The following is a 26,449-nucleotide window of genomic DNA, read 5'->3' as shown; positions in this document are numbered from 1 at the left end:
TTTCCACATAACTCAAATGTAAAACATTTGTAAATAATAAATATATGAAGAATTAAATTAGAAATAAAATAAAATAGATGTACTCTTACCACAATCAATACAGCTGATAAATCATTATGGCTATAAAATATTATTTCTATACATATGCAATCCTCATAGCACAAATGTAAAAAACATTTAGATATAATAATAAAAAATTACATTAGAAATTAAATTAAATGTACCTTTACTCTAATCAGTGCAGGTGATAAATCAATATCTATATTAATGTATTAAAATATTATTTTTAATGCATATGCATATGCAATCAATCAACACAATATGTAAACACATATGGTACTATATGCACGTTATTAGACATTTTTTTTCACAATACAACAGGACCCCTATTCAAAAGGGTCCTTGGCCTGATTTAGAGGTTTCTGTCAATGTCTTGAGAGCATTGTAAATACATTGAACGACTTGAGAGTGTTGTAAAGACATTCATATAGACACATTCATAATGAACACGGTTACAGTTAAATGCATTTAGACATTTCCCACCCTGAGAAGGCGTGCAGATTTAGATGATTTCTTGAGACCCCAAAACCACAAACTTTCCCTTTTCACCAAGGTGGCAGTGCTACATAAGTGGGGCATTTATTGTGGTTTGTGCTCAAACTCAAAACACATCTCAAAGTCCACGCACACCTACAGGTTTTGCGCGGTCAGTTCCCCGTCACCATGCCCTGATAGGAATGCATCATCGTGATTGGTCAGTAAAGATAAACACGGGCCAGTCCCAGCTCAGAAGGTGCAGAGAGGCGGCCCAAAAGAGACAAAGGGCACTTGGGAATGTTTTCGTCTGCCAGAGGCCATCTTAACTCGCAGAAGCTCGTGTTACGTTATGTAATTGGGCCCGTGCGGCCACCAAATGGTGCGTGTATAAGGTTTTGATAGAGGAGAAGCGATGCAGGTCCCAGGGCGATCACCTGTGATTCAGAGTATCGGGAATTTTTGCTGAACTACCAGAGTTGTAAATGATGTTTCAGACCCCTCCCTTATGCTTCGCTATCTTTCTCCTTTTCTCCGAAATGGCGATAATTGGAGATGGGGTGAGAGCTACATATGGTTCCTTCAATCCAACCTCCCCCAGCCCAGGCTGAAAGCTCATTAAAAAGGTTGCTTGTTAATGAGCTATAGGGATCATAGAGCGTCCTACTCATTAGAGGGGCCAGAGATACCGGCATGAAGGATTTGTCCCACTACAAAAGGAGAAAGCTGTTAAGATGACGCCGCTCCCCCTCGGGTTTCTCAACATCCTCAGACTTCCGCCTGTTTCAATCGCAGCACTCCTTTCCAGGCTTTGTCTTCGCCATCTCTCCAGATGAATAATCTCACTTTTTGGACACGTAATGTACCTGACAATCTCATCTATTCCATTAAACCCTATTCTTTGAAGGCCAACCTGAATGACCAAGCGGTTTAGTCAGATATGACTGTACTACTAACGGACTATGACTCAACAATAGCCGTTAGAGAAGAGTGGTTCGTCTGTGCAAATACTGGTGAGTTCGTGATGCGACCTGAGACATGTAGTGGCAGGTTCGACTTCATCATTCGTGCAGTCACACTTTCTGGTTCTCACATACACACACACAAACACACCGTCTGACTTTGCCTCGGTCTTTTAATTATCATACAAATTGGCATAGAAATACAAAATACACGGCAAAGTTGTGGGCTACACAGGGAATTCTGGAAGAAACCACATAAGACATGACATTTCAATCAACAGAAATTATTATACCAATATACAGAGGACAAAAAGAGCTTTGTTTTCGCTGCTCCCTGAAGAAACGGACACAACTGGATGTCCAACTATTTTCACATTTGTTAATACAAAAAAATTGCTTATTACATTTGATTATTTACTGTACAATATTTGTTACCACACAAACATAAACTGTAACATAACAGTTCCCTGACATTGATAATCATAATAAACTGTAACAAAGCAAACATTCCCTGTATAGATTTATCATATATCTGGTCTCTTAAGTCTTTCTCACACATACAGAAGTGCTCTCTCAAAGGGTCCACCATTCAACAGGGTCAGCGCTGTCGTTTCCTACCCAGTCTTTCATCAGAAATTAGACTTTTCATTCACACAACCTAGAAACCACAAAAGAAACCACGGCCCAAAAAAAAAAAAAAAAAAAAAACTTTTCATAGCATTTCTATATGCTCGGCAGTAAAACAATATAGACTCACACTAAACAGGCTCAGAAAATACAAGGAAAATGAATCAGTTGTGCAGTAGAGTGGCTATATAAACAAATATGTGATACATTTTCCTGGAATGTTACAAAATGTCAGCACAAACTAAAATATATATTTACACATTGACATTCTAAATGGCAAACATATTCTCTTTAACAGTAATAAGTGACAGTGAACATGTCAGAGAAAACAACCCTGTCAGATAGTTTGGAAAACACAAGCTCAAATCTGATTACTGTCATTTGTGCAGGTCATACTATTAACCTAACCAGGGATGTACAATCCTGCTCCTGGAGGGTCAATTTCTTGTAGTTTAGCTCGACCTACTCAAACAAAATTGCCTGAAAGTTTTTGGTAAAGGTCCTGAAGACTTTGATTAACTGTTTCAGGTGTGTGTGTTTGATTGATTGATTGCCAAAAAAAAAAAAAAAAAAAAAACTTTTCATAGCATTTCTATATGCTCGGCAGTAAAACAATATAGACTCACACTAAACAGGCTCAGAAAATACAAGGAAAATGAATCAGTTGTGCAGTAGAGTGGCTATATAAACAAATATGTGATACATTTTCCTGGAATGTTACAAAATGTCAGCACAAACTAAAATATATATTTACACATTGACATTCTAAATGGCAAACATATTCTCTTTAACAGTAATAAGTGACAGTGAACATGTATTGCCACAGACCCAATCAGTCCGGTTTAATATACAGTATCAAAAAAGAAAACAACCCTGTCAGATAGTTTGGAAAACACAAGCTCAAATCTGATTACTGTCATTTGTGCAGGTCATACTATTAACCTAACCAGGGATGTACAATCCTGCTCCTGGAGGGTCAATTTCTTGTAGTTTAGCTCGACCTACTCAAACAAAATTGCCTGAAAGTTTTTGGTAAAGGTCCTGAAGACTTTGATTAACTGTTTCAGGTGTGTGTGTTTGATTGATTGATTGGAGTTGGAGCTGAACTCTGCAGGACGTTGACCCTCCAGCAGCAGGACTGTACACCCCTGATGTAGACCATTCCCAATTTAGATTTTTATAAGCCATGAACCTTTAAGGCTCTGCAGAAGAGTGCCACAACAGTGTAATCCGAAGGTGTCCACTTCATAATTGCATTGTAGAATTCATAATCACATTTGCAGATCACCTGTAGGTTGCTCAGTCTTCCTGTGCTATTGTCTTTTGGGCTCAAAAAAAGGTGACTTGCGACCATCTCCATATACTCTGACAGTGCTCTACCAGTCGCAATTCTGGGTTTGAAGTGCCTTGACATTGACGGTTGGGCCAAAGAGTTCAGAAGTCTTCCAATATTGCATGTAAGGATTTAACAGTAGGCACTTGTATTGATATGAAAATCTATCAAATCTCGAACAGTATCAGCATTGCACCCTACAGCGTTTCTAAGCACTGTGGTGAAATTGAGAAAGGTCTTCTCGGTTTTATGATAAGATGCGCATACTGGGTTGCGGGCAGAAGATCATCAAGCTTGGTGGTTTTGGTCATGATCAGAGTGTCATGTGTAGAAGTCATATACTATGTTTATACTGTGGTTTGACCCAACACCACAGTGCTGTCTGTTTCCTCAGAGGTAGGTGGCTCATCATCACTGACCCTCATCTCAGTGTCTTTCTCTTTGTGCTGCTCTGATAGGTCCGCATTTGATTCTGTGAGCATTGTGATGGGAGCTCCTGATTGTTCATGGACAGAGTCGTCCTTCATTGTGATGTTGAGGCCGTTGTAATCAGCAAGTGGGCCCTGAATGTAGGCGCCGCCATTGGCGTGAGTGAGTCCATGGACCTTCTTGAGGTGTTTCTCCAGTGTGGCATAGACGGTGAACGGGACGGAGCATAGGTGGCACTGAAAAGGGGCACGTGTCCCACGGGCGCCATGTGTTTTCATGTGGCGTGTGAGTTTGCTGCTTTGCGCGCAGGCGTAGCTGCAGAGGCCGCAGCGGTACGGTCTTTCGCCCGTGTGGCTGCGTCGGTGGACCGTCAGGTTGCTGCTGTTGCGGAAACACTTTCCACAGAACTCGCAAGCCTCTTCTTTTTTCTTCTTGCCCCCTCCGCTGGTGACCTGCCTCCTTTCATTCACCCTCTGCCAGTCCTGGACCATCTCCACAGCCTCCACCTCTCCGTCCCATTCGCCTTGAGGACGATCCTCCCGTTCTGGACGCTTTGGTGTGCAGTTGCCGCTGGCTATCCCACTCTCGCCGCTTCCACCTGTATCTCCGCTCTCCAGAGAGCCCTCTGAGGGGCTTCCATAGGGAGATGGCTGCTGTGGTTCACCTTGACCCTCCTCATCTGCTTCTCTTGGAGGCTGATAGTAGCGCAGCAGATTGCGATCCACAGCCCTAGACTGCGAAGATGTCAGGATCATGATAGTACCTCCTGAAGGCTTCCCAGCCTCCGTACTTGTTCCATGACCACTGGAAATATCATTATCTCCTTGTCCAGAAAGTTTTCTGTCCTCATCTGCACTGGCAGAGTTGGGATCAGTTTCCTGTCCAGCAGCAGGGCGGCGGTGACTCCTCATGTGTCGTGCCAGTTCGCCACTTTGGGAGAACGTGAGCTGGCACACGCCACAGTGGTAGGGCCTATCGCAGGCGTGTGTGCGGCGGTGGGCGGATAGGCTGCGCAGAGACTGAAAACCCTGGCCGCAAAGCTCGCAGGAGAAGGCTGAGTGAAGTGGCGGAGTACAGTGGGGAAAAGGTGAAGCAGCCGGAGGAGACGGGGACGGGGAAGGTACTACTCCACCATTGTTGCAGTTAACCTCCGCCAGGTGCTGCAAACACATGGAGAAGTTCAGGCCCTGCAGGTCACGTGGTGTATGGCTGGAGCCGTGGGGAGGCTTGTGAAGGGGGGTAGATCGCCGAGATGACGGCTGGAACGCAGAGGCCAGTGTAGCACCCAGGTGACGTGGATCCATTGTGGCTGCCGGTTTTGACGTCTGTGTGATGGTGTCATCCTCCACCTGGTAAATGTTGAGAGAATGTGCATTCTGAGCATGCTGGAGGAGAGTCCATGCACTGGAGAACACACACTGACACACCTGGCAGGTGAAAATGGAGGGCTCTTCTGTTTTGGAGAGGAAGAAAGACAGAAAATTAATTTATTAGTCAAACAACCTAAAAGCTACATTTACATGCTAAAATGACTTAGAACACATAAACAGATGGCATTTTATAAATGTCAGTACATTCAGGAGATTCAATGTGGGTCAAATGCAAACAAACAAAGCCTTTCTCACGCTATATCACCCTGTATATTTCTGACAAAATATGCAGAGTGGACCGGAAAGATGTCTATCATCATGACGACGACGACATGAAAATGAAACATCAGAAAGAAAAGTCTGCAGGCGAACTTGATCATTTACAGAAAGTGGAACAAAACCACAAATACATGTGAAAACAGGGTAGGTACAGTCCAAGGTTATGTTTAGAAAAGAATACTAACATGCTTCTTACAGCATATTGCACAGGTCACAATGTATAATACCCAATACTAAAAACAAAATTAAACTGTAGCTGTTTGAAATATTTATTGTTGCACTCAGCATACTATGTTGTCACATGACCTCAATACAATGCATGCTCAATTTGGTGAAATCATATGGTTTAATTTATATAGTAGTTTTAAATCAAATTTTGAGTATAAGTGTCGATTTTCACCAGTCCAATAAAGAATTCAAGAAAGAGAAATCATGGTGAATATGACTTCCTGCTGCATACAGTACATTGATTTTGCCAAAAGTAGTAGAGTTACCAGAAAGTATAACTTACATTTTTTTGTTCTGTTCTGAAAATGTAGCCTATTTTTCGGACCATTAAGATTTTTTATATTGTGACATTTTCATGATTTTCATTTTAAATGGTCATTGCCAGAATAGCCCAAAAACCAATGAAAAAAGAAAAGAAAAAAAGAAGTGGGATCATATATCATATGTATTATTTAAATTGTAAAGCATTTATACATCATGGATGAAAAAAAAGAACTGTCTAAACTTTACGGTAATGAGAACTTGAGGAAAACGTTAATATCATCAAAATATTTTCTTTGTTTTTTTTTCCTTCTCATTTTCGAATGAAATGCGACCTGGACATTGGATAGTTTTCATGCTAATCATCTACATCTGCATTCTGCTAAATAGTCCTACTAGTATGCTACAGTCTACAAGTGACAAAAAATCATCATCCTGACCTACTACAAGAACACGTTTTCCTCATTTGTCTAATTTTTCAGGCAAATTTTTTTTTAGAAAAGCTGCATGTCACAAACCCCTGCAGGTGTCAGAGTAATAATGAGCTGGTAATAGCGCCGCTGTTGAGTCAGACCTAAGCAGAAAGCCTTGCATGATTAAAGGTGTGCTCACAGGAGAGCCGAATGACTGCGGAGCGAAAGATTGAGACGGAAGCAAATGAGCACGGATGGGCTCCTTTAGCAGCTCTGGTGGTATTTTTAAACGTGGTTAGCTTTGTCTCCATTTCAGAGATCCACTCGCCAATTAAGCTGCAAATTGCTAATTAGTGGAACGGGGCAAACTAAGGTTTTATGCAAATGAGTCCTGACTCAGCCTCCTTGATAAATGGGGCCTGTCTGCAAAGAGGATCCCAAAACTGTGAGGAAAATTCATTTCATTTTTTCCATTCTCTTACAAAGGGTTCAAAGCAGAGTGCTATAAGCCTCTTTTACTTCTCCTGCAGTCAAAATCCTTCTGCATTTTATTGGGAGGGAGCAAAGAAGAAGATTAAAAAGAGCCTATCCTATTCTCTTCTCTTGTACTCTGTGTCTGGGGAAGAACTCCGAGTCAAAAAGCAAGAAGCCGATCTCTGAGCCTTGGGGACGGTGGTTAAAACAGGGATGAAAAGGGAAAGGAAGAAGAAAAGTGTTCAATTTAAGAACAAAAAGAAATAGCTGCACAGGTCATGAAAAACAACAGAAAAATCATCACCCCTGTGACTGCACCTTCGCCCCCTCCAAACAACACCCCTTCTGCTTCCAAATCTCTCCCTCGGGTGGAGAGTGCGAGGAGGGTGGAGGGGGGCTTTTGTCTCAGGGTCTTGAAGTGAAACACAATACCCAGCCTCTCTCTCTCTTTCATTCTTCCCCTCACTCTTTTTGTAAGGATTCCCATTTGGCCCAGGGTAGCAATTGCATATTAAGCAGAAGCAATAACCGCTAATTAAAAATGCAGATTGGCTGAGACCGCTAACGAGCAGCAGGCAGAATCTTCTCTCTCTAGGGAACAGTGAGAGAGAATAAAGAGACAGTTGAAATAAAGAGCTAAGAGAAAGCTGGAGGAAATAAAAATAAGACTATTGATACACTGTCTACACTAATTCAATAATCCATAACCGCTGCACCGCGGTCTCCACAATCTCTGTCACTTGTTTACACCCACACATAAGCACACACTCAAACACTCCCGTCTCATGGGTTGTGGGCTAACTGAATTTTCATTGGATGAGTCAAAATGAAAGCACAAACTTAAAATACATACAAAACGCCCTCATCCACCCAAAGCAGCACAAAAATGTATCCTTTTGGGGTCCAAGATTTGCCAAGAATTGGGCTACTTTTAATCTTTGCCACCTATACATTTGTTTTTTTTAGGGTTTTATTGGATGACTTTAAAAAATATATACTGTTTTTTTAACCAATACCAATGCTTTTTAAATTAATACAAGCTTGTTTAGAGATTTGCTAAAGATTACTTTTAATAGTTATTAAATTATTTGTGTTTTTAAAGAATATTATATATATATATATATATATCAGCTGCAGGGACAGGACGACTGGTTGCAATCGAGGGAAAGATGAATGTGGCCAAGTACAGGGATATCCTGGACGAAAACCTTCTCGAGTGCTCAGGACCTCAGACTGGGCTGAAGGTTTACCTTCCAACAAGACAATGACCCTAAGCACACAGCTAAAATAATGAAGGAGTGGCTTCACAACAACTCTGTGACTGTTCTTGAATGGCCCAGCCAGAGCCCTGACTTAAACCCAATTGAGCATCTCTGGAGAGACCTAAAAATGGCTGTCCACCAACGTTTACTATCCAACCTGACAGAACTGGAGAGGCTCTGCAAGGAGGAATGGCAGAGGATCCCTAAATCCAGGTGTGAAAAACTTGTTGCCTCTTTCCCAAAAAGACTCATGGCTGTATTAGTTCAAAAGGGTGCTTCTACTAAATACTGAGCAAAGGGTCTGAATACTTAGGACCATGTGATATTTCAGTTTTTCTTTTTTAATAAATCTGCATAAATGTCAACAATTCTGTGTTTTTCTGTCAATATGGGGTGCTGTGTGTACATTAATGAGGAAAAAAAATTAACTTAAATGATTTTAGCAAATGGCTGCAATATAACAAAGAGTGAAAAATTTAAGGGGGTCTGAATACTTTCCGTACCCACTGTAATATATATATATATATAGACCTTAGACTTTGCTTTTAGGATATTAGCCCATACTGAATACTGGACACTCTCATGAGTGTCCAGTATTCAGTATGGGCTAATATCCTAAAAGCAAAGTCTAATATCAACAGATAAGCGATATGGTACCAATATGTGACCCTGGACCACAAAACCAGTCTTAAGTTGCTGGGGTATATTTGTAGCAATAGCCAAAAATACAATGTATGGGTCAAAATTATAGATTTTACTTTTATGCCAAAAATCATTAGGATGTTAAGTAAAGATCATGTTCCATGAATATATTTTGTAAATTTCCTACCATAAATATATAAAAACTTCATTTTTGATTAGTAATATGCATTGCTAAGAACTTAATTTGGACAAATTTAAAGGCGATTTTCTCAATAGTTTGATTTTTTTGCACCCTCAGATTTCAGATTTTCAGGCCAAATATTGTCCTAACAAACCATACATCAATAGAAAGCTTATTTATTCAGCTTTCAGATGATGTATAAATCTCAATTTCGAAATATTGACCCTTACGACTGTTTTTGTGGTCCAGGGTCACATATAATAGATCTAACTACACAAAACACAAGTAAAATACATATGGTAAAAAAGGCATTGGCTTTTTTTTTTTCTTCTTCTATGGTTATGATGAACTTAGATTTTTTTAATGCTGTAACCTACATCATATGTTATCCCCATTCCTACAAATGACATATGTAAACGCTAAATAGTTAAAATAGTTAGGTACTCCGTGTATTTGCTTTTGGGGTGGCATTGGCAACCATTTTACAGACTGTGATTAGTAAGACTTTTTTTTTTTAGTTAATACTTCTTTTAGCAAGGATGCATTAAATTGATCAAAACTGACGGTCAAGACATCTACATTGTTACAATATTTCTATTTCAAATAAATGCTGTTCAACAACCATTTTGAACATTGATAATAATAAGAAATATTACAGACCTGGCAACCCCGACCTGTCCATTAAAACAAGTCATCATTCACTTACACTAACAACATACTCATTTTGAACTGTCTATCAAGCAAAACTTTTACACTTCAGGCAGTTCCTTATCAGACCACATCTCTCATTCTCCTGTCATTGAAGCCTCAAAATCTTTGCGTCAATAATAACCCAAGACTGTTGACAGTGAGGAAGTAACACATTAGCATATTTTGCACTTCTCAACCCTGACACCTTTTATCAGCAACATACACCTCACACAAAAAAAAAAAAAAAAAAGAGCAGCAAAAGTGACTGAACCCCAGAGAAGTAAGAGACGTGGACGGACAGAAGCAGAGCACAAAGAGGAAGGAAGCGCAAACATGTGTGCGTACAGGAGGGAGTGACCTGAAAGCAAAAACATGCTTCGTTGATAACGATCAATCATAATCATTTGCTTGTCTCTATAAACAGTCTGTAATTATAAACTAATAAACGTTTGCTTTGCTCATGCTGTAGGGTAAGAGAATCCTGCCCATATGAGGAAGCAGTTCAGGTCACGGTTCAATAACATCAGGCTGAGAAACACCAACACCTGCACAGGCCGACGATTCCCTTTAGGGCCAACTACTGCACTGAAAAACACTGAAGTAGCTTTGACACACACACTACTACAACACACACACACACACACATCCTGTTAAAAGTCAAAAGAATTCAATGTTTCACCAAAATTCTTCTACATTCTTAAAAATAAAGATTCTTTATTGCCATCTTTGCTTACACAGAGAACCTTCAACATCCATGGAAACTTTCATTTTCTAAAAAGGTTATTTAGATTACTAATATGTTAAAGTATTAAAACCTGCATATGACCGTTTTGCTGGAAGTGATAGTTTACAGTTAATTTTCTTTAATTAGTATTTATGTTTTGCTTCAGGAGACATTGATTCATTAACTGGATTCGTATGGATTACGATCGTGTTCGCTTTGTGTGGTTTTCGAAACGTCGACTTTAGTGTTCATCTACACTTAGACACACAGAGATGGATTATTTCTCTAAAAATCATTGTTTGTGTTCATCTGAAGATTGAAAATCATATAGATCTGTGACTGCATGAGGATGAGTAAACAAACTGTTACGAACTGTTCACTGAAAGGTTCTTTTGGGAACCCAAAATGGTTCTTTGCAAAAAATCTGCTTTTGGAACCTTTATTTTTAAGACTGTACGGTGCTTCAACAGGCAACAGATTCATAACTCAAGGTCAACAACGGGAAAAACATCAAATTTCAAGACTATTTTGAATAGTGCCATAAGAGGACAGGAACGAAGCAATTCACAAAGGACTCTGGGAATAACCCCATGTCAGCACCTGCTCTGACTGACAGTGCTGGAATAATGAGGGGTTTGAGGAAAGTGTGTGTGTGCGCGAGAGCTCTGGGAGTTGTGCAGTTTGGTGGCCTGACTGTGCTGTGTTTACATGGCCACTTCACCTGAGAGACAGAGCTAAGGAGATGCTCAGGTGTGCTCAGGTGCCTTTCTGCCATCCCCCAGGGTGCATGTATAAGTGTACGTTTGCTCGCGTGTGTAGCAGAACTACCTATCTCTTCCACACAATTAGGCCCGGTGTCTCTAACTCTTGAACTCACCAAGGCCTCAGCGCCACAGCAACAGCAGTCTAATGAGCCGGACTGGGGACAAGGTCGTTAAATGAGGGGACAGTTTTACGAAAAAAAAAGACACTAATTAGCACCTAGAACTCACCAGCTCGGTTGGCCTCCACCCTCACACCTGGCTCTTCCTTCCATCTCTTGTCCGTCATACGCCGGAGCTCCACGTAACCCGCCTCCACCTGCATTCTTTGGCCAAATCGCAGCGTCCGATTGGCCGGAGAGGGAGGAGTGTGGACCTGAGGCCTGGCTCTAGCTGTGCCGCACCCGCCCTGTTTGTGCTGGATGAAGGTGAGGATGTGGGCCAATGGAAAGGCTTGACCACACTGGCCACATGTCAACAGGTCACGACCTCTATCATCAGGCTGAGGCACCTGCTCAGGTGATGGCGAGGAGTCGGCGGGGATAACTGTGGAATCCGGAGCATCTGTGAGCAGAACAACACAAAAAAAGCTGTAAAAACACTCTTTGTTCAGAGACTGCCTTGTAACTCTTGAAATGACCGAAGTGAGTGGCTTTGCAAAAGCCTTGTTTCTCTTCTAATGTGCTACTTTCAGTTCTCTGCATTCGTCGGCGTACTGCTAAACTGTAATCATCAGCACGGCTCTGTCTGGTCAGCAGACACTGACCACTTCCTGTGTCTCTGCCACCGAGGTCTGCTTTGCACAGGAAGCAGCGCGATGCAGCTCCGACCCGCTTGAGCAATTCGCCCATTAGAGCATGCTGATGTATCAGGCACATTGCACTGTAGTCGTCTTACCACGTTCACAAGTCTGCTGATCAAAACAAGGTGACTTTCACACCACTCATAACCGCTGTGGCGAATGAGCGATGCAGTATGTAAATCTAGCCAGGCCAAAGCTGAGCCAAACAGGATTTTGCTACCAAGACTATGAAAAAAAGTCTACTTTGAGTGGGTTAACACAAGCTTTTAAAAATGTATCTGTGCCTAAACTGGAAGTCACTTTAATATTTTGTCCCTTAGTGAATATAATGCTATTTTTATACTGCAAAGTGGCACAGAAGCTGCATATATATACTGCAAAAAATGCATTTAAACGGAATAATGCTGCACAGCGGGAAATACACGAGAAGTACTTTTTTTCCAGTACCAAATTAATCTTTTAAAATGAATTCACGAACATAGAAACATTAAAATATATACGCTCCAATAATAAAGACAATGTTTAAGGATGCAATGTTCCTGCATTTCATTCACACAGTAGCAAAGCAGCATCAGGGCCACCTGAGGTGGATCAAATCTGCATATTTTACTACATCTTATTTTATTTTACTACTCTGACCACCTTTAACTTGGCTGTGTTGAGACATCGAGTTCAGAGAGGAACTTGCCCTTTGGCCTGGGTGCCGCTGTGATCATGGACTCCAGAGCGCGCACACACACACACACACACACACTCCTTGTGGGGACTCTCCATAGGCGTAATGGTTTTTATACTGTACAAACTGTATTTTCTATTGCCCTACACCTAAACCCACCCCTCGCAGAAAACTTTGTACATTTTTACAATCTCAAAAAAACTAATTCTGTAAGATTTATAAGCTTCTGTACCCATGGGGACCTCAATTTAGGTCCCCACGGTGACACAAGTCCCCATGAGTTGGTGTGTATTCAGGTTTAAGTCGCCACCAGTATAGAAAAACCTTGTGTGTACACACACACACACACACACACAGCCTGGACTGGATCCACCTGCCCGGGCTAAGCTGTCCATGCCGATGCAGGTACAGACAGTCCCGGGGAAGGGAGGATTTCACCAGTGGTTACTCAAAAATGTCACCTTTCCTGTTTCAGCAGCTCTGGTTGTTTGTGCCGACACGCAAAAGGCGCGGCTGCTCTTCTCACACACACATTAGTAACTGGAAGTCCGACTCATTTAAGTGAATCGGTTCTTTCGAGCGTTCAGCGGTTGTCAAGGACCACGTGATAACGTGAAAACATCTCGCTGTGGGAATATATTACATGCTCTAAATAGTTCAGTATAGCCATTAATAGGCGCCTGTTGCGGTTTATTAGCGTTTTCTATTAATGTGGATGTTTACTGTGATTTAACGTGTCTCAGTTCAATTGCAACCATGATTTAGCTAATAAAAACAAAGTCAGTTAGAAACTAAATGTAATTTGTATTTGCATTATAAACAATACTAAAACTAACTTGCATCTCAAATTAAATATTTTTAGTAACCTATGTTTAAAAATGTAATTAAGTAAATCCAACATTTGAGCAAGTTTAATTTTTAATATTTATGCTATTCGGATGCTATACTGATTCGGATGCTATACTGATTCATTGAACAAATCTAACTCAAAGAACATTCACGATTCGGACAATAACGCACACACATGAAACTAGACTCAAGTCTTGTGGTCAGGTGAGGCACGCACAGCTACTCACAGTTAGAGAAGATAAAACAAACAACAAAAAGATCCTGTCATGATCAAAACAATATTTCACAGCAATATGTATACGCACACGCTTTACGGTGACTATGTTTACCAATCAAATATTTATATCAATAAACAAAATGATATTCAGACGAAGCGCACTTGTCAACGGGTAAAACAACGTGTTCAGTACCGTCAGAAAATGAGGATGTGTGTAAATAAAATAAAACCTAATGGAAAATTTAAGAAGTAGACGTTAAGGTATGAAAGTGACGACACAAAACAAAGATATTGTGAAGATGCAATAAGGAAGTGCTATATGTTATTGCTCCAACTCGGTCAGAGTGTCTGAGAAACTTAACGTTAACCCTAAACTCTCTTAAACAGCCTGTAAATGTACATTTGACACGGAATGGCTACTGATAATATACTGAACGCTCGTCAGCAACACGTACAAATAAAAACATGAGGGGAAGTTATTATTTCAACTCCAATGTCAAGTTCTGCACTCGCTCTGGAGAGACACAAACCACGTGAAAAGTTATTACATTGATTACGAGTCGTACTCTCATGCTCACACATGAGCCATATTCGGTTCTCCATACATATATGTTGCGTTTTAGCGTTTGAATGTGGATAAAGTTGTCTTAAATCATGCTTACCTTGCATTGAGCTCAGGTGTTGCGGTCTGCTGCCGAGTTTACGTTTGGACATAGTGAGAGAAGATCCTCGAAAACTACACCAGAACTAAGCGGACACTAGAAATCTCAGAAAACGGCAGTGATGCGGGACTTTTGACTGTCGTTCAGTGCCGTGCCCGTCAGTGTTCAAGTTCACACCGTCTGTCTGCTGGCCCTACAGGAGGAGGAGGAGGAGGAGGAGGGCATGAGCAACGCCTCCAGCCCTTCAGCCCGCCCATCATCATCATCCTCCTCATCCCTCTGTCTCATCACAACTGACCTCGTTAAACAACTCTGCTTAGGCAACAGCATCAGGGGCACTTTAAATGATCCAAACTCTTTCTATTCCTTATCTATCTGTCGTATAGGAGAATTATGTCAATAGTCGCGTTGATGGCGCGCAGCTGCTGCTCTGACACCAATAAAATGTGCTGGTTAAGGATGTGGGTGAAGAGGAAGTGGCTTTATCGAGGTCGACTGAGACAGGTGTTTGTTTTGCTGTCCGGCTTATTTCGAAACCCAAAGTAACTGTCGCTTTACTTTCAGACACTTGCTTCTTTTTTGTGGATGGTGGAGGCAGATACAGCCACGCGGGGACTGCCGAAATGCGTCTTCGTGTATAAAGTGGTCAAATGCCCATTCAAAAGAACAGCAGTTCGAGTCGAAACGCATGTTACTTCTAATGGTGAGGCGCGGCATCTGGCGGTTACAATAGGTAACGGTTGTTTTCTACGTACATGAGCAAAAACACACTGAAGACGAGGTTATTTTTCATCAACGATTAGCTTTTTATTTCAATGTCAAAATCTGTCATCACTGATGATTGTTTCTACTACAAGAAAAACCACCAGATATTTACATTGCCGAGTGAAAAATATTATGCCATTTAGAATCTACATTTTCTGTTTAAGAAGTTTCATCACTCTCAAATGAAGGTATGGTAAAATGAGTAGATTCACCGTTTAAAGAGACGGATAACCTCAAAACGACAAGTCTTTTAATGACCCTCACTGATCTTGTTTTTCTTCCATAGAACACAAAAGGAGACATTAGGCAGAATTACGTGGTTCATGAAAGTCAGTCATATGTGTTTGGAACAACATGAGGGTGAGTAAATGACAGAATTAAGTGTTTTTTTTTATTTTTAGGTGAACTCTCTCTTTAATGACTTGGTTTTGTAATTTAATGGAGTATAGTGTGATATTGTATGTGTTGTGTGTACTGTATTATGTGTGACTTAATATTGTAATTTTGTAACAACATCCTGCCCAGGGACTGCAGATGCAAATTAGCTTTATAGCTAACTCTGGCACAACACTGTTGTTGTGCGTTGTCCCTGTACAAATAAATTGAAAATAAAAAAAGAGAATGGGGGTAAGAGACACGGGAAAGAATACGGTTCATCCCAATCTTATGTCACAGAATTCAACACAGATCGACTCAAAATAATCTGCAACGCTTATTAGAATCCTAGCAGCTCAAAGCATTCCTGGCAACCCTGCTGTGTAATATCAAGAATGGGAGGCGAAATGTGGTTTCAGAGCATGATGGTGTTTATTTTCACATTTTAGAAATGACGTTGTTTCCATTGCATCCTTTAGATGTAAAAGAGAAGTTGAAGTGAGTGAAATTTATTTGATTGATATTGTTTTCCCCAAAATTCTATGTAAACTCTTGCCATCATGGTCACCATTCACTCCTAAAACATCTGTTTTGACATCTTGTGGCCTGACTGTTTTATCAGCAGAAGCTTCAGTACCGGTAATGAGGACTCCGTGATCTTGAGCGTGATCTCCTATTGAGGAAGACAGTAGAAATGGTTGAAATGAGCCTGAACAACAGTACATTTAGATGAAATGGACAAGTGTGGCTGGTCCAGACTGGTTTCAGCATACCTTCTAGATGAGCTGTAGTCTCGACCTGTGGGGTGTTCAAGATTTATGATTAGAATCTTCTTGAGTTAGATTTTGCTTATGTCTTAATTGTTACCACCCTGTATATCTATAGAATCCTTCACTACCAAGAATAAAGCACAATTCAATCCACAGAATGAGTCTTTCATAATGTGGATAACAACATGACTATCACTATAGCTGTAGTCTCGACCTGTGGGGTGTTCAAGATTTATGATTAGAATCTTCTTGAGTTAGATTTTGCTTGTCTTAATTGTTACCACCCTGTATATCTATAGAATCCTTCACTACCAAGAATAAAGCACAATTCAATCCACAGAATGAGTCTTTCATAATGTGGATAACAACATGACTATCACTATACGAAGACGGGGATTCTTTGGTGGGAGGCTCTTGCAGCCCAAATAAACTCACTGTATTTGGCATTGGGGGAGGGCGAGTGACTCTGACGACCATACAGCCTCTCCCATTCATCTCTCTCTTTTTCCCGCCGTTCCCGCTCCCTACAAGACCAAACAATGACCAAACTGTATCCTCTGCTTTACAAACTGAGAGGACAGTTCCCACAACGTGAACATGCTGCACATGTATATACATGCTCGGACTCACTTCATGCGTATTTTCCGTGCCATTGTACGAAGTACTCCTTCTCGTTCCTGTGATGGGAGGGGGACAAAAAAACTTGAGCGTTAAGGTTCAGAACTACCTGGAATCACCCCACCCACCCACCCACATACCAACTGTACACCCACACTTTTACCTGTCTCTTGTGCTCTTGTTGCTGGATCTTGGCATGTGCTGCCTTCTTATCCGCCTTGGCTGATGAAGTTGAAAGCAGAAGGTGAGGCAGGGTCAACAGGCTTTTATTTTACTTGTCTTTTCCATAACATAGACAGCTTAGGAAAGTGACGTACACTACTGTTGAAAACTTTGAGGTCAGTAAAAATAAGAAGAAATTAATACTTTTATGACCAAAAGTGACATTGGTGGGGAAGTCGTGGCCTAATGGTTAGAGCGTTGGACTTGCGAGTTCGAGTCTCCGGTCCGGCAGAATTTAGGTCCCCACGGAGTGAATCTCTTCCACCTTCAATACCATGACTGAAGTGGCCTTGAGCAAGGCACCGAACCCCCAACTGCTCCCCGGGCGCCGCAGCATAAATGGCTGCCCACTGCTCTGGGTGTGTGTTCACGGTGTGTGTGTGTTCACTGCTGTGTGTGTGCACTTAGGATGGGTTAAATGCAGAGCACTAATTCCTAGTATGGGTAACCATACTTGGCCACATGTCACTTCACTTAAAACTCACTCACTTCACATTAAAGACTTTTATAATACTACATTTCTATTTAAAAAGCTGTTCTTTTTAACTTTTAGTTTCTATTCATCAAAGAATCATGTGAAAAAAGTATCAGTTTCCACAGAAATATTAAGATGCACAGAAGTTATTGATAATATTTCTTGCAACAAATCAACATATTAAAATGATTTCTGAGGGTTCATGTGACACTCAAGACCATTTCCTGAAGCCATTACTCCAGCCTGCTGAAAATTCAGCTTTGCTACCACAGGAATAAATGATATTTTTTTATTATAGAAAACAATTGTTTTTAATTCAATAATATTTCACAGTATTACCGTTTTATTAGTCAAATAAAGGCAGCACAAGCATAAGAGTTAATATTATACAAGCATAATTTCTTAAATTTTTTTTTTTAAATGTATACATGTCCTGGGCTCACACACGCCAGGAACAGACAGTATCGATAGATAAAAGATCAAACAAACAAAAAAACTAATCAAATTAATGATTTAAAATAACATTTTTTTATTGTAGTGCGTTTTAAATTGTAATTGATTACTGTGATGGCAAAGCTGAGCAGCCACAAGATAATTTAAAAGAGATCATCACCAGTCTTCACTGTCACAAGATCCTTTAAAAATCATGCTGATTTGGTGGCTCAAGAAACAATCAATGTTGAAAAAAAAAAAAGTTTTTTTTTTTTTTGTGGAAACAGTAATGCATTTTTTTTTCAAGATTCAAAAGTGACAGTAAACAAAAATTTTAAGTGTTAATTATATATATATATATAAACACCTGACCCCAAACTTTTGAATGGTAATGTATTAAAGACAGATTTTTTTATTTTGAAACTTGCTAACGATTAAATTTATCAGTGTTATAAAATCATTTGAGCAATAGTTGATGTCAAAGATAAGAACCGACAGAAATGAGCATGAAAAATTAAATATCCAATTTCGACTGATAAATATTTAAAAAATAAATAAATACTAACTGATATGGTACCGATATACTGTGCATGCCTAGCATAAATATGGAATAAGATGATGGTTTGTGGATGCCTGAAATAGTAACTCACATTGCTTGTTTAGAGCCTTCTGCATTCGGAGTCTGAGCTTCTCTTGTGGCGTCATTTTGGGCTGCAATGGACACAATGACTTTAGAACAAGTAGGACGGAAGTTTATGCAAAGAATAGCAGGAATCTATTTAACTAGCTTAAAGTTGTGTCATGTCATGCAGAAGGACGAGTGTTTTAAACTACATACAGATCATTTATATGCTGCATGTTGAACAGCAGCAGACGGTCCGGTTTCAAAGAAATGCCTGTGATGTTTACATTATAGATGCATTTTAGGTATATGGCAAAGTGTGAACAGACAAATGAAGGCAGCCATTTAGAACAGTACAGCGTTATGTCCACTCTTCTTCTCACCAGGTCAGGTACGTCAATTCCATGGAACAGTTACGAAATGGCAGCTACTGTAGCCATTTCAGAAGGTGCTGCCTTGAAGCTGTTCAACCTTTACACACAACGACAATCTGTATTGACTTATGCAGGTGTGTTTTGTGTGTTTGAGTGAGTGAAGTTGCTCTGCCTGTCTTAACAAGCCCAGTGCAGAAGCAACACCTGAGCTGTTTAACTGCGTAGCAAACCTGCTAAGATCCTTTATTCCTTTGTAGTTTCCCTTTCATCAGCTCACGTTCATTCACAGGTGTCTATCAACAACCCATCATTTAGATAATACTTAGATAAATAAGAAGTGCATGTATCTATCTATAAATCTATAGCAGTTCCAAAGAAGAGCACACAGAAATATCTGGGTCCTTTAGAGATAGAGTTGGTCACTCCCTGCACCCAGTGCAGAAGCAACACCTGAGCTGTTTAACTGCGTAGCAAACCTGCTAAGATCCTTTATTCCTTTGTAGTTTCCCTTTCATCAGCTCACGTTCATTCACAGGTGTCTATCAACAACCCATCATTTAGATAATACTTAGATAAATAAGAAGTGCATGTATCATTTCCTTAAATAGAAAACAAATCTATAGCAGTTCCAAAGAAGAGCACACAGAAATATCTGGGTCCTTTAGAGATAGAGTTGGTCACTCCCTGCATCATTCTTATAAAAAAAAAAAAAAAGAAGGGTGAGTTGGGTAAGTTCAGACATGGCTGCTCTTCAAAAGACCACTGCATTCTGCAAACAGAGGGCAGCTGATCACCAAGTGTACAGCCAATCAAAAACACATCTAAAATGAGAACAAGGGCTCTCTGAAGAGCCAAGAGATGGGCAGGAGCCCCAGCCTGGTTGTTAACTGCATCAGCCTGTCAGGGGTGAGGGAGGCGGAGTCTTTAGCAACAAATTCGAGATACATCAAATTCTTACTGACTTTGGCAGCTCCAGTCTCTTTACCACCCGGATTTTCAGGCCTAGGGAAGAAAAAAAAAATTTGATACAGAATTTTTGGTCAGTTGTCACCTTTGAGGCATGTGACAAAAATATAAATAATAATGAAAACATAGAATATTAATAATTTAATTTTACAGAAATAAAATTGGAACACTAATACTTCTTAACCCTATAAACCCTACTGTATCATGGTTTGTCTGCGGCTTGTGCAGCACCTCCCCCTGTCCCGGTCTCTGTCTCTTTCACGGTTTCTGTCTCTACCCCGTATCAACATGATCAAAACTAGGGATGGGTATTTTTCAAAAATACTGTATTCGAATATTTGGGCTCATAAAGAACAAATATTTGAATATTAATTTATTTAAATTACATTTAACAGAAAGAAGTTAGTTTTTAATAATCAAGTTTTTGGCACCGTTTCTGAACAAGCTTATGATTAGGCATCATAAACAACAATGTTCTACAACAACGTAAAGTTATATCTCAAGGTTTTCATTTAGTTGAAAATGTGTGTTAAATTTTTTTATATACAGTGCTAAGTATTAAGTACTAAGTGAGTGCTTTTGTTCTTTTTACAGTGGTATGTGAAAGTTTGGGAACCCCTTGCAGAAAATGTGAATAATTTTAACAAAATAAGAGAGATCATACAAAATGCATGTTATTTATTTTTAGTACTTTTCTGAGTAAGATATTTTAAATAAAAGAGGTTTACATTTAGTCCACAAGAAGAAAAATAGCTGAAATGATTAAAATAACCACATTCAAAAGTTTGGGAACCCTTGGTTCTTAATACTGTGTGTGGTTACCTGGATGATCCACGATGGTTGTTCATGAGTCCCTTGTTTGTTCTGAACAGTTAAACTGAGCACTGTTCTTCAGAAAAATCCTCCAGCTCCTGCAGATTCTTCAGTTTTCCTTCTGGAGCATCAGTGAATGTTTGAACCTTATTTAATAATTGTGTTTATTGTGTATTTAAATAAATGAATCTCAAAATCATAGTCACTGCTGGAAAGGGTTCAAATATGCAAAAGATGCTGAAAAACTGAAGAATCTGCATGAGCTGGAGGATTTTTCTGAAGAACAGTGCTCAGTTTAACTGTTCAGAACAAACAAGGGACTCATGAACAACCATCACAAAACAAAAAAAACAGTCGTGGATCATCCAGGTAACCACACGCAGTATTAAGAATCAAGGGTTCCCAAACTTTTGAATGTGGTTATTTTAATCATTTCAGCTATTTTTCTTCTTGTGGACTAAATGTAAACATCTTTTATTTAAAATATCTTACTCAGGAAAGTACTAAACATAAATAACATGCATTTTGTATGATCTCTCTTATTTTGTTAAAATTATTCACATTTTCTGCAAGGGGTTCCCAAACTTTCACATACCACTGTAAAAAGAACAAAAGCACTCAAGCTCAAGCCAAGGAAACTGAAAACAAAGCAGACCATGCCAATTACAGTATAATGGAAAAGTTTTGGCAGTGACATAAATTTTGTGTTTTGCGAAGTATGCTGCTTAAAGTCCCCCATAGTGAAAATCAAGTTATGCTGTTTATTTGTCTATGTGGTGTTTTTAATATGCTTTTAGACAAACCATATGCCAACCCATTAATCAACACCATTGCAAAGTATTTTCTCCTTAAAACTGTAGTTTCCCAATGGCAGTCCCAGAAATGTGGTTTGAAACAGCCCTCGGTTTGCTACGTCACAATCCAATAACGTCAAGGGATAGATTGCTATCACTAGCATGAAATTAGAACCGCTAACTTGCATTATAACCCATGGCAACAGTGTAAAAGTAGCCCGGAGTTAGACCCACCACTCCCGCATCGGTGTCTGCACTTCACACGCGTATGCTCGCGGGCGCGAATTAAGAATCACAAACGGCTGCATTCAAGTCTTCAAGGCATTTTAGGACACAACATCATCAAGGAAGTAACTTTAACGAATGTTACAGTAATCACAATGTAGTTGTCCGCTAGTAAAAACATAGTTTTATCAGTCATTATCTGTGTATGCCATTGTTTTAGCCAGTAGCTGCTCCTGACCGAAAATTTAGGTGGGGCAGATTCTGGGTCGTAGCACTAATATATTTAAAACATTTTGTAAACTTTATATTCTAATCTCTGAACACATGCAGACAACATTTTGGCAGAGAGTTATCCTGTGGGTGGAGCGCTAATGTTGATTGACAGGCTCAGAGAACAGCATAAAATGCTGTATTATAATTGCCTTAATATAGCACTTATCACCTCCAAATGTTGATTTAGAATCTTACAAGTTGTGAAAACCCAGACTACTTTTTCTGAGATTTTAGCAGAGGTGTTTGTTGCACATCATAGAAGACAATGTTAGCATTCGATAGTTCTAACTGTTGGAGAAAACTGGTTAATTTTAAGCTTTTTTGCGCTATTTTCATCTTCCGGGTTTAAAATCTACATCGTGTTGACGTCACAATTTGTGACGCAGCAATGGACTATAGTACATCAATGACACGTCGGTGTCCATTAAATTATTCATGAGACTGTGTGTTCTTATCCTATGAGAAGACGCTTCGCTTAATTATTCACAACAGCATGGGTTGATTTGCTATGACAGACGCTTCAGACTGTGAGATCACGTACATTAACTGAGGGAAACGTTCATAAATCGAAGGAGAGTGTTTGTTTTTGCTTCTTTAATAAGAGTTCGGCACAAACGCGATTCATTCACTTAGTGAGTATAACCGTTTTTACAGCTCCATGACACAACTGATCAAAAAGCTTATATAATCGTTGCAGAATAAGCCTTAAAAAGTGATCAGAGGTGCAACAGCACATTCATGTATGTTTTCGATACAGAGTGCAAATGGCTGTGCATTTATTTGTGTTTTTAACTCGATGGGAGTTTGAAATTAAACTGAAGCTGTGTGTGTTGTCTGTCTCCCCTCTTCCCCCTCCGCTCATAGCGCACCACGCCCACAGTTTTTTTTAAACTGTGGAGAGAACTAACCAGTGCTGAAACGGGGTTTCATGACCCTTTAAAGGAAGCGTATGTCTCAGGATCGTTTCGCTATCAGATGCTCTCCTCGGCTCACTCAGGGTACAGCTATGTTTACCTGCAGTCGTGAAACAGCTGTATTTCCTCAGTCGACTGGTGTTTGGATTTCATGTGATTTCTCATTATGGCGGTGATATTATAATAACTCAGTTTCACTGATTTATTTGATCAAAAGCAATTCCACTTTGTAAGATCATTTTGATCAAAGTAATTCCAAACTCTGCGAGGCAGACGACCACATTCTGTGATCAAATACAAATCAACTTGTTAACATGCTCCAGAGCGCCACCCAGTGCACTTAGTTATAACTGACTTTTAGTTTGCAAGCTTAGGATTTATCATGGATTCCCTGCACTTACGGCCAGCAAAGCAACATGTAGTAAAATTTGAATAGTGCTTTAATTTTTCGAATAATAAGAATTACAGATAGAATATTCTAATATTTGTGCACACTCCTAATCAAAACCTTGTGGAAAACCCTGTTGGGCAAAGTCTAATACATGCCTCATGTCATCTGATAGTTTACTATTTTAGCAAGTAAGAGGCCTTTTAATATAATTCTATAAGCGTCTCCCTTCAGGTCATGGCTTTGCGTGAACTTTTTCCTGAGTTTTATGAAGTAAATATAAATATATATAATTAATATGTATAATATAATCTTTGCAATTTGATTATTGCACTAGGCCATATCCCATTCTCAAAACCAATGCAAAAACAGCGAACTGGTGAGTAACAGTTTCATATACTTGCCAATGCCAATTTTTACTCCCATTTGGCACTTAGATAACATAAAATATATTTGAAAAAGCAGGAATTTCTTTATCAAATTTATGGAAATTACATGGGTCATATTTCTCAGGGCGGAAAATCCCATCCCTGACTTTTTTTAATGTAAAGTCTATCTATACAGTGCTTACAGGTTTGTTGCAACTTACTTTCTCAGTTTGTCTGCAGAAGCAGATGTAGGTGGAGCAGAATGGGAGGAGGGGGAAAGGCTGCGGCTCGCTGCAGGTGAGTGGGAGGGGCTTTGACTGATGCTCCCGCCCCTCCTGTATGCTGAGCTGCAACTCCGCCGCTGGTAACGATCACCTGAACGAGAATGTGAGCGAGACCTGATGGAGAGAGTTTCATCCAATCAATTTCACAAAAGAAAAAAAGAAACCCCTTTTTTCTTAATAAAATCAAAGAATCTACAAGGGTTTGAAATTCTTTAGCAAGCTCTCTTGCCTGGTTTGTCTGCGGCCTGTGTAGCGCCTCCCCCTGTCCCGGCCTCTGTCTCTTTCACGGTTTCTGTCTCTACCCCGATCTGTGGAACGAGACCTAGTCCTGTCGTATCGTCTCCTCGAGCCAACTCCTCCACTGCGTTGCCGTGAACGGGAGTCAGACCGCCGGCGAGAGCGAGACCTGGAGTAACGGCTGTCGCGGTCCCTGCCCCCGCGAGAACGACGACTCCGGCGGGAACGTGAGGATGAGCGTGAGGACCGATGTGAAGAGGAGTGGGAGGAAAAGGACGAGTGACTGGAGGAAGAACGTCTTCGGCTAAAAGAAATACACAACGTGCTATGTCATTACGAGCAACCTACAAAAAAATCTATTAAATCACAAGACAAGCCACAGAGCTTCCAGTTGTCAATTTTATTATTCCACACCGGTTTTAACTCTGAATATGCCACAAAAATAATCAACATACTAAATGGGCAACACAGAAAATGGTTTGGTTGGTCTCTCATCTATTTTAAATCATCACCAATCGTTTTGAAGCTCAACCTGTGGCAATTCTCTTAGCACACTGGCTACATGCTATCACAGCTGAACAAGCTTATGAAAAAACGAAGAAAAAAGCCACTAAGGAGCCATAATGTAGAAAGGGGAAGTTACCGACCGGGAGCCCCTGCTATGACCTGCGGTGTTGGAGGAGGTGTGGCTTGACACCGCTGCAGGTGGGGCTTGTGCAGCTGAGGCTCCCTCATCATCACTGCCCCCAAAGCTGGTGATGAAAGTGATCTTATCATTGCCTGGGGTTCGGGAACGAGAGCGTGACTCTGAACTGGAGTCGGACTCTGGCCTGGGACAAAAAGGAGGGAAAATAGAGTGGTAAGAAACATTATTAACACACTACTATTAAACAGTTTGGGGCTATTACGCCAATCTTCAGTGTCACATGATCCTTCAGGAATCATTCTAATATGCTGATTTGGTGCTTCATAAATGTTTCTTAGTATCAATGTTGAAAACAGCTGTGCTGCTTAATATTTTCATGGAAACCACTTTTAGGATGAATAAAAGAAAAAAAAAACAGCATTTATTTGAAATAGAAATCTTTAGTAACATTATAAATGTCATTTAGTGTCACTTTATCAATTTACAAATACATTTTTTTTTTAAAGAAAATCACGGATCCCAGGTAGTGTATTCAGTCGTTGATGCATAATATATCTGTTATCTGTCCCATACTGATCATTGATGTTGAAGTTTTTTTTAATTTATAATTTTTGGTCATACTGTATTGTGCCTGTTCATTTACCCTATTTTGTCATTTAGATCCTTTGCCATCCTTTAACACTCAAAACTAATCATTAAAAACATTAATAACAGTTAAATATATTATTTGACTTTTTAATACTGGCCATTTAATGGTTAATATCAGCAACATGAACATCAGTTTAAAGATATTGGTCAGAATTTCAATATTGGGGCAATCTGAATTTCAATTTGATTTTGGTGCTTAATATGACAATTTATTAGGGTTGGGTATCGTTTTTTTTCTTCTTCCCAATACCGGTGCCAAATCGATACTTTTAAAATGGTTCCGGTGCCTAAACCGATACGAATTAAACAATAAATAAATAAATAAAAATTCCCCCCAAAATTATGGATTGCCCATTAGAATATAACAAATGATGTCCGTTTCATTCATACTGGACACCAGAGGGTGCCCTCGCACAGAAAATCCACATATCCAGTCACAGATGTAGCGGAACTCATGACCCTCCAAGAAATGCCTTATATGGACAAAGACATCGCTATTATAGCTGTAACTGAGTAAACAGAACATATAAACGTTTTGAATGATAAAACAAAGACAATAAACACTCGACTGCAACAATATAGTTTATCCGTGTTATTCAAGCCATCTCTGGTATTTTCATAATAAAGTATATTTATAATCCATTGCTAATCGATGTATTCTTTTTAAAGTATCCTATGGAACATATTTTTCTGCCTCATTCTGTGACAAGAAGCCACATCAGATCACAAAAGGAAGCATTTGACTGGTGTTGTGGAGTAAAAAGGTTATAGTGTTCTCTTTTGTTGGACAACAGGTTTAGAAATGTAAATACAAGGGAGGTTTAGCTTTAGGCATTTTAATTTAAGCATGTTTAGCTTAGTTAA

General features: G+C 39.8%; 2 protein-coding genes across 3 annotated transcripts in view; both read right to left on the bottom strand.

Moving 5' to 3' along the window:
* Positions 1-2,680: 2,680 nt before the first annotated feature.
* On the bottom strand, positions 2,681-14,563 carry LOC107560153 (B-cell lymphoma/leukemia 11A-like). Of its 2 annotated transcripts, none has more exons than XM_016244242.1 (3): positions 14,377-14,563; positions 11,402-11,734; positions 2,681-5,338 (listed from the first exon to the last, which is right to left on the bottom strand). In XM_016244242.1, exons 1-3 carry the CDS (start codon positions 14,426-14,428, stop codon positions 3,804-3,806), a joined length of 1,920 nt encoding a protein of 639 aa, XP_016099728.1. In that variant the 5' UTR covers positions 14,429-14,563; the 3' UTR covers positions 2,681-3,803. The 2 variants fall into 2 exon arrangements, with proteins under 2 accessions (XP_016099728.1, XP_016099729.1); XM_016244243.1 differs by having other exon boundaries at positions 2,681-5,335.
* A 1,198-nt stretch (positions 14,564-15,761) lies between these two features.
* The window catches only part of LOC107560137 (CLK4-associating serine/arginine rich protein-like), a 23,514-nt gene continuing 12,826 nt past the window's right edge, over positions 15,762-26,449 (bottom strand). Inside the window, exons 9-18 of the mRNA XM_016244221.1 lie at positions 24,939-25,121; positions 24,284-24,595; positions 23,992-24,168; positions 19,992-20,031; positions 18,684-18,744; positions 17,068-17,126; positions 16,917-16,963; positions 16,722-16,810; positions 16,290-16,314; positions 15,762-16,189 (exon numbers count right to left, since the gene is read on the bottom strand). Of these exons, the coding sequence (XP_016099707.1) occupies positions 16,147-16,189; positions 16,290-16,314; positions 16,722-16,810; positions 16,917-16,963; positions 17,068-17,126; positions 18,684-18,744; positions 19,992-20,031; positions 23,992-24,168; positions 24,284-24,595; positions 24,939-25,121 (1,036 nt within the window). The 3' untranslated portion in view covers positions 15,762-16,146. The remainder of the gene's footprint in view (positions 16,190-16,289; positions 16,315-16,721; positions 16,811-16,916; positions 16,964-17,067; positions 17,127-18,683; positions 18,745-19,991; positions 20,032-23,991; positions 24,169-24,283; positions 24,596-24,938; positions 25,122-26,449) is intronic.

Source organism: Sinocyclocheilus grahami, unplaced genomic scaffold (assembly GCF_001515645.1).
Source record: "Sinocyclocheilus grahami isolate Dianchi unplaced genomic scaffold, SAMN03320097.WGS_v1.1 scaffold712.1, whole genome shotgun sequence".
NCBI classification, from domain to species: Eukaryota; Metazoa; Chordata; class Actinopteri; order Cypriniformes; family Cyprinidae; genus Sinocyclocheilus; species Sinocyclocheilus grahami.
This window is presented reverse-complemented; position numbering and strand designations above follow the sequence as displayed.